Source organism: Temnothorax curvispinosus, unplaced genomic scaffold (genome assembly GCF_003070985.1).
Source record: "Temnothorax curvispinosus isolate PA1 unplaced genomic scaffold, ASM307098v1 QBEX01009529.1, whole genome shotgun sequence".
Classification (NCBI taxonomy): domain Eukaryota; kingdom Metazoa; phylum Arthropoda; class Insecta; order Hymenoptera; family Formicidae; genus Temnothorax; species Temnothorax curvispinosus.
Window position 1 is genome coordinate 1 of NW_020219309.1, and position 9,928 is coordinate 9,928.

The following is a 9,928-nucleotide window of genomic DNA, read 5'->3' on the forward strand; positions in this document are numbered from 1 at the left end:
TATATATATATATATATATATATATATATATATATATATATATACATATATATATGCGAGCAAGCACACATAAGTGCAAATATACGAACCATTTTTGTGAAGGAGACTTTCAAATTCCAATAATTCAGAAACTAATCATAGAAAGTTGATAAAATTGCAAACTTTTCATATAAGAAACACAAAAATTACAATATTAAAAATTTAAGCAAATTGATCGAAAACTTTTTTTCATATGAATCATGCGGCGTCCTTCTTGTTAATAACAAAAAACTTGTAGCAAATATTATATTTCTCTTCTGTAAAACTCTGTAAAATTTTTATTTAAAATATTACATACCGTTTGTTTTAATTCAGCATATACTTGTTCAGATAAAAATGTAGCGGGCTTTAAATGTTGGGATTGCTGCAAATCGTTCTGTATATGAGTGATTCCGTGAGTGTTACTTGAGCTGGACAATATTGGCACGTTTTGAAGACAGGTTTGGGGCAACGCAAGATCACCCAGATGAGGAATTGGCACCACGCTCGATAAGTAATTTTGACTTGATGACGAATAGATCTGCGTCTGATTGGAAGCAGCCTTGGAAATATTGCAATGTCCGTGCTGGGAGAATTCGCTCACGCTCTTGTCGGAAACATGATTGGCAGTCGTTTGAAGTAGATTAAAACCGATATTATGAAGATAATTCTGACTCCCATCAGTTAACGAGTAAGCCTGGGTTTGATTCACTTTAGAAACATTGGCTGCATCGCACTGAGGATAATTCCTGGCATTGGAGATGCTACTAATGACAGTCTGTCGCAAATTGACAACATCTTGGTCAACGCCCAATGAATTTTGAAGATAACTTTGGTTGTTTGACGAACAGACTTGTATTTGGTTAAACGCGGTCTTGGCGACATTGCAAGGTCCGTGTTGAGTCTCGTTCATGTTGTCGGTAATATTATCGGAGGGTCCTTCAAGCAGATTGATATTATCCTGATTGACGTGCAACATGTTTTGAGGATAATTCTGATTTGACACACAATCTTGTGTCTGTATAAAAGTAGCCTTGGTAACATTGCAAGAACCATACTGATTTTGATCGTTTATATCACTACCGGAAGCATTGCCAGTGATTTCTTGAACCTGATTATTAACGCTCGCTTGGGACACCGAATCGGACATTAACATCTGGTTAGCAGCCGAACTGACCAGACAAACATTTGGCTGTTGGGATAGAGTTTGTGTTTGCTGCCAAATTTGGTTCACTATAGCCTCAGTGGCCAATTCTGACACAGATTGGTCATTATGGAGTCGCGGTCTTTGAACATTTATGCTCTTCAGCTGCCAGGAGTTCTGCACTTTGCTAGGTGGCGTCGATGAAGCGTTTGCTCGATCCATTGTCGCAACTGGCGATCTCGGTTTTCCCTGTGGTGGTGGCTTCAATGCCGGAATGATTGACAAAGGCCTAGCAGCATCTTCCATCGTTGAAATTTGCTGCTGAGTAGACGTATTCTGTTGCAGCTTCTCTAACGATGAGCAGTTCAAATAATTCCCGGAAACAATTCCCGGCTGTTGGCGTTTATCGTTGCTAGCGTTCATGTTCTTCGTTGCTTCCTTCTCGCCCAAATGCTTCTCCAACTCGGCCAAAAAAAGCGGATCCAGTTTCTTGACAACAGCGGCAACTTCTTGATGATCGGAATTAACATTCAAAGACAGCTCATTCATGCTCTGCGCAAGCTCGCAATTGGACTTAGGCTTCGGCGGACTCACGTTCGGGCCAAGGGAAGGAGGAAGAGGAGGAGACGGTGGAGTTGGAATAGCGAACGACGATGTGGGTCTACTGTTAGAAACATTAACATACGTCTGCGAGGTGGAAGTATTTCGCAGATCCTCCGGCCAGGTAGACCAATTCGATCCACATGGGCTGACCTTATCTATTTCGCTATAGTGATTTGCAAAGTCGTTATCTTTCACGTTCACATTCAAATTTAATGGGTCCTGCTGACACCCCTTGTTTAAATTCATCGAGTAATGCCGAGTCTCCTGGAAAAAGAATAACAAAATAAAATAGTATACAGATAATAATAGTATAAAATACAGGTAACTAAAAATTAATTAATTTATTTTTAGTTATAACTCTTTTCAATTCACTTAAATAAATTATTTTTCAAAAATTTATGCAAATTGTTTAAAAAAAAGTTATTAATTTTTAAATAACTTTAACATAAATTCTGTGAATGTACATACCAATATTTTTAGAAAACCATGTTATTGTTAACCTCATAACATAATGCAAATATAACAATAGTTATGTAACTGTTGTTTTCTTGATTCGTTTGAAAAATTTTTTGCTTTTCTTTCGTTTAGCCAAAAAATAATTATTTCGATAGAAAGTTGATTAGATTACAATCAAGTTCGTGTTACAATCCTTAATGACACTTGCCGTTTTTGCTTTAGAAGGGATGTTTTTAAGGATTATATCCGCAACAAAAATAGAAATTACTTGGATATAATACATAAAAAAAGCATTTAGCATACGTGATTAATTTATCCAGTTTTGCAATTTTATAAGAGTTATAGAAAGACTCTTTGCCTTACGAAGAAAGCCCCTTAGCGAGTGCAAAAATTAAAATTACTTTGATACCAAAAGCACACAATTAGAGTCCTAGACTAGGTTTATACGGTGCGGACGGTTTGTAATCCGGTTTAATAACTACTGTATACTATCCGATGCAAAATTTTTCTTCTTTTGATCATAATGATCATTTAAATATGAGCTTCTTCGATATTTAAACTACAACTTTTAGTATACAATATACACTGCTAAAAAAAATTAGGGAATTACTTTTCTCTTAAACTTTTGCCCAATTTTTAAACTGTAATTATTACTCAGCGATAAATAATTAACGTAAAAAAGTTTAAATAATGGTTTTACAGGGCAAACTGTCTACTATAAAGTGCTTATGTTTAATTTTCACTCAGGTTAGTACTCAAGAGCGTGGTCAACTTTGAATAAGGATGTATTTGAAATATCCAAAATCTTGAAATTTGCAGTCTTCCACCGCCTAAAAATTTCGCCAAAAAAACTGACGAACATAATCATTATTGATACCAAAGTACGGACTCTGCCTTTTCAAATGGAAAAAAAACCAAACCTGTCCTACGCCGATTATTTAGCGAAATATCGCAATTCAAAGTAATCTCTATTTTTTATTATTTCAGCGCGATTTCACCGCCAGCATTTGCGTGACCTGATGTGCACGGGGAGGTTGCTTGATCGGATTTTGCACATCATGTATGTATGTGTATGTGTATGGAGTGTACATACATGTATATGTGTGCATAGAGGTTTTTTTTAGTAAGAAGTGTTGCCACCTTTTCGCCGTATCACCTCGCGCAATCTTGATTTCATATTGATACATTTTTTTACATCAGATTGAAGAGGCACTGCGTCAAATTTGGAATAAAATTTCTCAATTTGATGTAAAAAAAAATGCATCAATATGAGATTAAGATTGAGCGACGTAATACGGCGAAGAGGTGATAACACTCTTCTTATTAAAAAAAATTATAAATAAATAAAAATAACAAAATAAAAAACTCTACATGTACACAAACACATGTACATTCCATACACATACACATACATACATGATGTGCAAAATCCGACCAAACAACTTTCCCGTGATGCACATCACATTACGCAAAAGCCGGTATCGTGCTAGAATCATAAAAAAACAGGGGTTACTTTAAATTGATATATCTCGCTAAATAATCAGCATAGGGCAGCTTTTTTTCATTTAAAAGGGCAAAGTCCGTACTTTGAGATAGTATCAATGATTATATTCGCTAATTTTTTTGTTAGGCGGAAGACTGCAAATTTCAAGATTTTGGATATCTTAAATACGTCCTTATTCAAAGCTGATCACGTCTTGAGTATTAACCTGAGTAAAAATTAAACAAAAGCACCTTATAGTAGAGAGTTTGTCCTGTAAAATCCTTTTAAAATTTTTTACGTTAATTCGCTGTTTGTGGCAAAAATAGGCACAAATTTACTGAGAAAAAGTGATCCCCTAATTTTTTTGAGCAGTGTATATCAAAAATTGTTTCAAATGTTTAGAGTATCGAAATAGATTCATATTTAAATGATCGTTATGATTAAAAGAAGAAAAATTTTGGATCAGATAGTATACGGTAGTTACTAGGCTGAATTCCGATATTTACTGTCAGGAACTGTCAGTACTGAACATCTATAGTATACGTGACGTAAAATATAGAAAAATATAGATATTCAGTACTGACAGTGAATTATATCGGAATGTAGCCTAAATTGGATTAAAAGCCGCTGTGTAAACGTAGTCATATATAAAGAGAGAAGTGACTCCGGCGTCACGATTTCTGATTGGTTAATGCCCCCACTTAATTGAAGCAGCCATATTGAGACCGGAGAATGAAGTTAATATATTTCGATATTTACAGCTAGCATTTGGGCTGCATTTCTATATTTACTGTAAGTACTGAAAAGTGTGACGTAAACTATAGATTTTCAGTACTGGCAGCGAATATCGGAACTTATTGTTTAGGTTGCCTTATTGTTTAGGTTAGAGGTAGTGGAGTTTGATCTGTTTGACAGAACTGGAGCGGTCCCAATATGGCTGAAGGTGAAGGTCCGAAGTCACTTCTGTCTTTATATAGGCTCTACACACAATTAGAGTATAAATCTCTATATATTTCTTTTGTAAATTAACTCGTTATTAATGTGCAGAAAATTCACTGTCTATCTTAGCCTTCCATAAAAACAATCTTTTTTGTCTAAAAAAAAAACGCAAAATTTTTTCAATAATTTTTAAGAAAATGTAAATAATGCATAATCAAAAATTATATCGTTAAATTTTTGTTATGTAGACGGATTAACAGGGGAGATGTATTTAGTTCTATAAACTGTCTACTAATTTAATATATATATCAATATTGTACAGCTATGTGTAGTCACATGTAAATCATTATGAATGAAAATTAATATTAAATTGCAATTAGATAGACAGTTGCTAAATGAAATACACGAAAGCTAAAGTAAATGCGTCGGTAACATTACTAACAATATCCAAAGCCGTTTTTGAAGCATCCATCATATTTTCCATCATATGAAGATGCGAGTTGCCTTGAATATTATACTTAAGGGGATGCTGGAGCCGTCTGTTTTACCGGCATTTTTTGTCGGCACGTAGCGTCGTATTAATTTGACAAAATTAAAAATCCTTCTCCAGAATTGCAGTACATACATTAATGATTCGGGGGAACTCTGATTTTATATAGAAAACAAGAAAAAATTACGGAAGTACAGATTTCCTTATCCTACTTTTATCCCAATATGGCGTCTCGAGTTGCGGCGAGCTGTCAGCTCGTCACAAGATGTATTTCATATAAGAGATATACCATTGGTACGAACGCGAAAACAAGTTTCCCCGAATTGCACAACAAGAAAAACATCGATAAACCCTCCAAATCAAGATTTGGAAGCGTAATATAAAAATATAATGTCGACATGCATCGTGCGTATGTGTGCGTGCAATGTAGCGTGCTATCCTTGTCTATATCTTTGTCTATACAAGGACAGATATAGTTCGCCAGTCTTCTTTACCGACGCCGATCGAGTTCGGCTACGGCTCCAGCATCCCCTTAAGGCTGTATAATAACAATAGTAATATATATATATATATATATATATATATATATATATATATATATTATATAATAACATTGTAACAATAGTTAACTTTTAAAACATTCAAAATATTCAGAAAACTCGTGATTTTAAATAATATTTGGTCTGAATAATAATTACATTTTAAACTTCGAAATTTTTTTATCATTACGAGTAATTCGAAAATGTGTCTCCAATACATCACTATAAGAACGTACCTCTGTATCAGCAGAATTAAGGACAAAACAATTCACGGTATCTTGAACATTATCTCCTCCCTCTTGATCGCTCACGTTTCCATACGTCTGTGTCTTCAGATAACAATTAGCAACTTCAGCAGGCACATGACTATAATATCGCGAATGTGGTGGCTTCATGAATACCGCAGAAGTATCAAAAGGATCAGAATACGCAGGAGCCACGTTACCAGGAAAATTAGCATATGTTCTGCCTTCCTCATCCTGCCAGGAAAACCTCTCGACATCGATAGGTTCATCCAGAATGTTAATTACTCGTTTACATGAGACCTTTTGATCGTAGATGCTTGTGTTTGCCGATTCCTCGGCGGACAAATCGATCAGAGTATCTTCTTGGCTAATGTCTGAGGTCGATGACACTTGCGAGACCTTGATAGGGCTCGACCTAGCATCGTTGTGCAATTTCGTGTAATTGAATTGTTTTCTGGTACGTGGAGTACCACAAGAGAATTTCTTTTTTATCTGATTGTCAGCCGAGGCAGCTACCAATACATCCGGAGGATCCATTGGATTTCTTAAATATACATCGTCGATGTAAACGGGACTGCCCCAGCTCTTGCCAAAGGGCGCTCCATGTCCTGTATGAATGAAAGAATTCTCCAATGGCTTGCTAATGTCTTCTGGCTGCTTTCGGCGCATTGGATCAACCAGACAACGCGGAAAATGCGCTATTTGAAAAGTTCGCTGATTCTGACCTTTCCACCAGTAATTTTCCGGGCGCCCGTCGATGATTGCAATTTGGTCTCCCGTCTCGATGGACATTTTGCCGGCCTCCTCGAAGGAGGTTAGAGCCTTCATTACAGATGGCACCATACTAGTCAAGGACTCTTTCAACGAAGCAAATGTCGGTCTCTCTGAAGGTTCTCTCGCCCAGCAACGAAGCATCAGCTCATATATATATGGAGGCATTGCTTCTGGCTCGTGAAGCCGCTCGCCCTCGCGATCGATTTTACGCAAAATTTCGGAACCGTTTAACCCCAGCCAGGGTTCCTCGCCAAACGTTAACATCTCCCACAGTGTCACACCAAACATCCAGACGTCTGACGCGTGACTAAAATGTCGAGCCTTGAGCGACTCGGGGGCACACCAAGGAAAAGGTACTTTTTTATGTTCCGTCATGACATAGCAGTCTTCTTGTTGAGGAAGCGCTCTCATCAAACCGAAGTCGCCGATTTTGATTTTATCGATGGTACTCAGCAGGACGTTTCTGCATGCCAGGTCGCGATGTAGAAAACGCTTCGCTTCTAGATACGCCATACCCGTGGCAACTTGTAACGCATAATTACAGAGCGTGAGAATCGAGATTCTGTCGCATTGCTGTCGTAAATAATCAAGTAATGCGCCTAAAGGCGCGAGCTCAGTCACCATCATCATCGGCTGCGACAACACCACACCATACAATCTAATAAGATTATGATGATCCAAAGTGTGCATTGCCTGAACTTCCGAAACAAAGTCTTCTATAACACTCGGCTGTGTGAGGGCATCTGCTTTGAGGACTTTCACAGCGACGGGCAAAGTTCGTCCTGAAGGAGAAGTCCATTCCCCTCTTCTCACTACACCAAAGCTTCCATCGCCTAATTTAACGGACAGTGTCACATCTTTGTCTTGTATGAGACATGTCAGCACCGAGGAAGTTTCGATCGGCTGCGAGGATCGCTTGTTGCTTTTACTGCTGCCACCAGGTTTAATTTTGGTAATTAAACTCTTCTTCCATTGAGCGTTTCGTCTCTTCTTTACCGCATCCAACAGACGTCTGACGCCAGGTTTACCTAGACCAATCTTCTCCAAATCTTCTGCTTGGACGTAATCAAAATGATGCAGACGAGTAATCTGTAAATCGTCTCGAATTCGTGTAAAGAACTGAGAGAGCTGCACATCATGTAACAGTTCCTGAAGCCACTCTGTACCTTCCTCGTCCGCCATAATAGCTGTATTTCTTTATTTACTGAGATATCTTATACTCAGAAATATATGGATGTCTTCAATATGTATAGAAACCTAAAAAAGAGATATAACAATTAGATTTGCGTCGATACCCTTGCATGTTTGATCGAGGTATCCTACTATTCATATATTTTAAATTTTATAATCTATCCATTATAAAGAGCCGTGACTGGATGTTCGTGTCGATAATAATATTTCAGTGCGAATTTTTAATAAGGGAGATCGGGGCGAAGTCGTTTTTGCAATTATCTCGAAATATGTGTTGTGTAAACTCGCCATTAATAGTGTAAAGGCGGCTTATGGTGCCCACGTGACCAACGGAGTTTAGTGAGGTTACGTACCATGTTGTGATTGTTATCGAAGCAAACATGTTTTCGCAGGTCGAAAGTGAAATTTCTTCCGCGTCGAAAGTTTGTAATATCTTTAGTATTTAGTATTATTGTCTCTCCAAATCTCAAAGTAAGTAATTCTAAAGAGTAATGCATGCTGAACACGCGCGAATCCAGTGTAGTTTTTTTATTTTCATTGATTTCTTTTATTTTATAAGCGACCAAACCTAAAACTTGTGTTCGGGGCGAAGTCGTGACCAAGCCACCGGGGCGGATTAGCCCTGGTGATTTCACTCTATTTTCCGTTGCAAATGCGTCATTGTATTTCTCAATTGCAGGAAAATGGTACGCACGTACCATCGCAAAACGGCTGCCGTCGACAAGGAGCAGCTTGTGGAATCCTGGTAGGACTATGACGATATATGACATCCCTGGAATCGTGACTTAAGGCTATTCTACAATTGCGTAAACGTAGGGTTGTAGGAGTAGGAGTAAGAAATTGACCAATCGATTATTTTTCTCAAATACGACTGTGATTGGTCAATTTCTTACTCTTACTCCTACAACCCTACGTTTACGCAATTGTAGAATAGCCTTAAGGCACTGCCACTTGCCGTAACGCATCAAAATATTGTGTCCGGATTTGAATGCACTGGAATTTCTCCATTCAACCCGGACATTTTCCAGGAATACGAATTTTTGCCGAGTAGCATTACGGATAAAGAGAACCTTCTACTTCCGCTGGTCCCGAAGAAGCCAATCTTAACGCAGCCGATCCGGGTACATCAATCGAACCTGACACAGCCGATCCGGATACATCAGCCGAACCTGACGCAGCCGAACAGAATAAAAATGAATTCGATTTCACGGATTCTTCCATGTCCCGTCGTGATGATACACGGAACTTGAGCGCGACGCTTGAAAGTATTCAAGCGTTTTCTAAAGCCGCTCCAAGGCAGACAACTCTAAGGCACTCTAAAGGACGAAAACGAAGAACGACCGCCATCCTTACTGACTCGCCTCAAATTAAGGAATTGGCGACTGAGCAGGCAGAGTCAAAGCGGAAGAAAGATGAGAAATCTGCTACAAGGAAGAGAACGACAAAATCGACCATTACCACTATGCCGAGAAAGAGAGGCCGGCCCCAAAAAAATGCTACGCAATCAGAACCGCAGCCTTCGACGAGCAGTGGGCGAAAAACGGAGTCAGAATCGTAGCCTTCGACGAGCAGTGGGCGAAAAACGAAGTCAAGAAAATTAAATAATATGTGCTGCGTATGCTCGGACATGATAGAAAACAGAGCTGACGGAAAAAATAGTGCATTTCGTGCAGGCGTAAGGCACACAACGAGTGCGTGCGCTCGTCAGACTCTGTCTTTAAATGTTTTAACTGTTTTAATGATACTGATAGCAAAAAAGAAAATTGATTTTCTTGATAAAATTATTATTTTTCTACTAAAAAACATTGAATAAAGTGTATTCTATTATTTTTTATGATCAAAATGATGTATCTTTATTTAAAATCCAGTCCGAGAATGAATACACGACTCCGTCCCGGTGGTGTAACGAATTTCTCCGCCCCGTGAATTTTGACTTCGATTTTTGCACCTTTGTCGTTTTTATTCTATACCGGTTGAACAAAGCGACGTAGACCAAAAATGCCTGTATAAATTTTGTAGCTAAAGGTTCACTCTTTACAATAGTAT

At 38.1% G+C, this 9,928-nt stretch overlaps 1 protein-coding gene across 1 annotated transcript; it reads right to left on the bottom strand.

Moving 5' to 3' along the window:
• Window positions 1–64: 64 nt before the first annotated feature.
• LOC112459125 (tyrosine-protein kinase sid-3-like) lies at window positions 65–7,938 on the bottom strand. The gene is made up of 2 exons (XM_025023091.1): window positions 5,909–7,938; window positions 65–2,029 (listed from the first exon to the last, which is right to left on the bottom strand). Exons 1-2 carry the CDS (start codon window positions 7,871–7,873, stop codon window positions 284–286), a joined length of 3,711 nt encoding a protein of 1,236 aa, XP_024878859.1. The 5' UTR covers window positions 7,874–7,938; the 3' UTR covers window positions 65–283.
• Between the last annotated feature and the right edge of the window lie 1,990 nt (window positions 7,939–9,928).

What these genes read in the sequence shown, in the direction of transcription:
- LOC112459125 (XM_025023091.1), bottom strand. Translation starts at nt 7,873, where the DNA reads ATGGCGGACGAGGAAGGTACAGAGTGGCTTCAGGAACTGTTACATGAT. An exon ending in TTAATTCTGCTGATACAGAG is followed by an intron (nt 2,030 to 5,908) that starts GTACGTTCTTAT and finishes TTCTTTTTCCAG; the next exon opens with GAGACTCGGCATTACTCGAT.